Raw genomic sequence first — 3,560 nt, forward strand, 5'->3', positions numbered from 1 at the left:
CTCATTTATTGCGATTTCAAAAGAATCAACTGCAAGAAGACGAAATAGAACTAATTTCTGCACTCGCGTGCTGTTTTCTGTGCAGCGCACACACAAAGCGCATGCACAAAAGCCACCTCTTACATAGGCTACGCGAACACTGGACTGAGCTCTCTTTCTCGCATTCTTACACATTCGAATGGACAAATACACACCGAATTATATCAAAATATCCCATAAATACAATCGGTTCTGTCTTAAGTGAACGTAAAGAGTTGAGAAAGAAAACAAGGGTGTATTGTATCCGTGCATTGACAGCAGCCGCTGCCGCCAGTCATTAATGTTAATTTAAAGAACAAAAGAAAAGAAAATTCCTCACTGATCTTGACTGAATCACTTTTTTAACATCAGTTTATATTTTATTTGTCTGTTGTTCGGCGCTGACTACTGTAATGGGAACGTGCATCTGTGTATGCGATTATTTTGGAGATATAAATTTATATAATTAAAAAAAAAAAAATTATCCTTATAAAGGGTATAGGCCTATTTTATTTTGATCTGCAGTTTAATAAAAGTTAAATAAAAAAAAAAAAAAAAAGTAGCACTGCTTGTGTTTCTGAATATTTATTTAAACAGACTGTATAATGATGAAAAACCACAAACATGACAGGTATAAATAAAATACGCATATTCCTTCAGCGCACATTTCAGTGCAATATTTTTACAGATATTTTAAACCGTGAATACAATATAATTATGTTTAATTAAGCTGAGATATAGCACTATAAATTCTTAATTCATTTGCGGTTAAAAATGGGCCAAAAGAGACCTCCGAACTAGTAGGCTACTAGAAAGGAAAAAATTTAGAATTAGAATTAGTCAGAATTAGTTTTTAATCCCCGCATGATTTTAGTCATACTTGATAAATATCAAATACGTTATAGCTTGACTACAAGTTTAAAAACAACGCTGCAATTGTTATAATTAAGGAAATTAAACAAAACTAAATTAATTTCAAACACAAATTTGATAAGAACAGAGTGGAAATTATTAGCAACACCAAAATAACAGCAAAGCTAATGTTTTCTGTTAGTTTAAGCACAAACTAAGAAAAGTAAAACAAAACTTTGTGGCAATAATTAAGACCAAACTGAACATGGTGTGTGTTTATGGTGCATGTCGGCAATGTTGTCTCGGCGGGGCCGGGGTGTGGTAGAGGTGGGGCTTAGGTAGACGATATTATCGGATATCGCGATATTTTTAAATGCGATTATCGATACGATATTTTTGACATATCGCCCAGCCCTAATGTACAGTCAGTATGGACCCAGTTGTGTTTAAATGTCTAAATCATTTTGCAATAATAACTGATACATTATTGCTTGTGTGTGATTTTGAAACTGTTAATTGTGCAGCAATGATCAGAAGATTTAATAACATGTAATTAGTAAAATAGACAAAATAAGCTGTGTGTTCTGTTACAGGCAATGACTGTTTCATAATGTTGCATAAAGATATTCACCCTAGATAACTGTAGAATCGGGCACAAAATATTTTCAGGTGTCTCTTCTTTGTTTAACTTCTTATATGGGTCCTGTATTCCCACAGACGCAGCTGCTGATAGACAGATGGCTTTATTCCTGGAGGGGACAACAGCAAGCAGCACCATGGAAATGTCCAATTTTGCCCATGTCATCTTCCAGAATGTGGGGAAAAGTTACCTTCCTCACGCAGCATTAGAGTGCCATTACACCCTCACACAGTTCATTAAACCACATCCCAAGGACTGGGTCGGCATATTCAAGGTGACAGTAATTTTGTCTTTTATATCTTCTCTTTTCTGCCATGTTTTGCTCAATCCTTGGATATGAAGTGTCTACCAAGAGAAGAATCGATAAGAGATTGTAACATGGCTTGGATTCTTCTGTTTCATCTCATCACCATTCCACCTTCAAACAAGTCACTTACATTTAAGATTTTATATAAAGAAATATCATTAATTATAGTAAATGTAACATTTTAGTATTAAAACATCAATTCTTCGTAATGAGTTCCAGGAAATGTAAATACCTCTAGTATGAAGGTGTATCAATATTTCTATCCATTGCCTTCCTCAATAGACTTTAATCAGGTTAGACATCATATTGAATTCAAGACAGTTGAAAACTAGGCTGTGAGGAATAGACTACATATATACAGTCTTTACAATGGCACACACTGTATAAAGGTACTAGATCATGTAATTTTCACAACTTTCAAATCTTTTTTATGAGGTGTTTGTCAACAGAAAGACGTTTCATCAGCTAAACAATTGGTATGTTGTTAAACAACTGCACAGCCTCATTTTCATTCCTGTCAAAAATGAAATATGGCACTTTTTATGATTTTTACTTGCCCTGCCAACATTTTCACTGTCCCTGACACAAAAAAATGTGATAGTTGTTGCTTTCATTGTTTTTGACCCATGTTATGTTGTCCTCTAATAAATACAAAGGATTATATGACACCAAAATTTTAGATACCAGTTAACTTTTACAATTCTCTTTTCCAACTTCAATACCACAGCAAAAACTACTTGCCTAACAAATATAAAGTTCAAACATGATTAAGTGAACAGTCAGTAGCAATAGCACAAATAAATACAATAAAACAAAGATACAAATTAAACAATGCTTTAAGTTTTTCAGATTTGTAGGTGTTTAGGTACAGAAATTGAATAAACAAATGGAAAACAACGTTGCATAGTATTCACTGTATAAATTAATTACAGATTAAAAATTGTTAAAGGGGTCATATGCTTTTTTAAAGATCATTATTTTGTGTATTTGGTGTAACAGAATATGTTGACATGCTTTAATGTTCAAAAAACACATTATTTTTCAAATACAGAGAAAGGAAAACTTGAAATCGCATCATATGACCCCTTTAAAGTTATTGGGTCAAGAGCAGTGAGTGATTTTTTTCAAATGGTAAATTAGGCCTAGTCCGTGTCACTTTAAGACACAAAGTATGGATCCAATTAGGCATGGGCCGGTATGAGATTTTGACGGTATGATAACCTTAAGCAAAAAATATAACGGTATTGTCGTTACAGCTCTAAAATGTGTTATTTTTTAAATGACTGGGTTAAAAAAAAATTATAATAATTTCCGCTGAACACAATATATTTTGTTTTTGAGCAACATACAGAATATTAGGAACAGTAGAATTTGTTTATTTTAGCAAAAACAGAATGTTCTGACTAGCTTTGTGAAATTATACTACATGCATGAACGAAGCAAACAGCAGAAGCTCTGAATGAGACGCATTTTCACTCTCTGACAGCAGGAGGCGCTTCTGGAACACCAGATACAGTGTTTCCTTGGTTACCGCTGTAAACAAAGCAGCACTGCCCTGAAACACTGCTTTAATATGAACTATACAGAGATGAGATTAAAAGAAAATACCACATAAACTTTTCTGAAGTTCCCCTCAGAAACACATTCATTTAAACCCCCAAATCAATGTTGAGGATTTTCTTCCAATAGTTTGTGCATCATGAACAGTGAGTGATCTGCCTGCTACAGTATTTTTCTCTGTGC

The 3,560-nt window shown here is 33.7% G+C and overlaps 1 protein-coding gene across 4 annotated transcripts in view; it reads left to right on the top strand.

Moving 5' to 3' along the window:
- LOC107685538 (tax1-binding protein 1 homolog B-like) overlaps positions 1-3,560 on the top strand; it is a 37,136-nt gene that overhangs the window by 3,744 nt on the left and 29,832 nt on the right. For all 4 annotated transcript variants that reach the window (XM_016482153.1, XM_016482155.1, XM_016482152.1 and 1 more), the window contains exon 2: positions 1,588-1,784. In XM_016482153.1, coding sequence (XP_016337639.1) covers positions 1,608-1,784 — 177 coding nt within the window. In that variant the 5' untranslated portion in view covers positions 1,588-1,607. The remainder of the gene's footprint in view (positions 1-1,587; positions 1,785-3,560) is intronic.

The sequence above is a fragment of the Sinocyclocheilus anshuiensis genome, unplaced genomic scaffold (genome assembly GCF_001515605.1).
Source record: "Sinocyclocheilus anshuiensis isolate Anshui unplaced genomic scaffold, SAMN03320099.WGS_v1.1 scaffold185, whole genome shotgun sequence".
NCBI lineage: Eukaryota > Metazoa > Chordata > Actinopteri > Cypriniformes > Cyprinidae > Sinocyclocheilus > Sinocyclocheilus anshuiensis.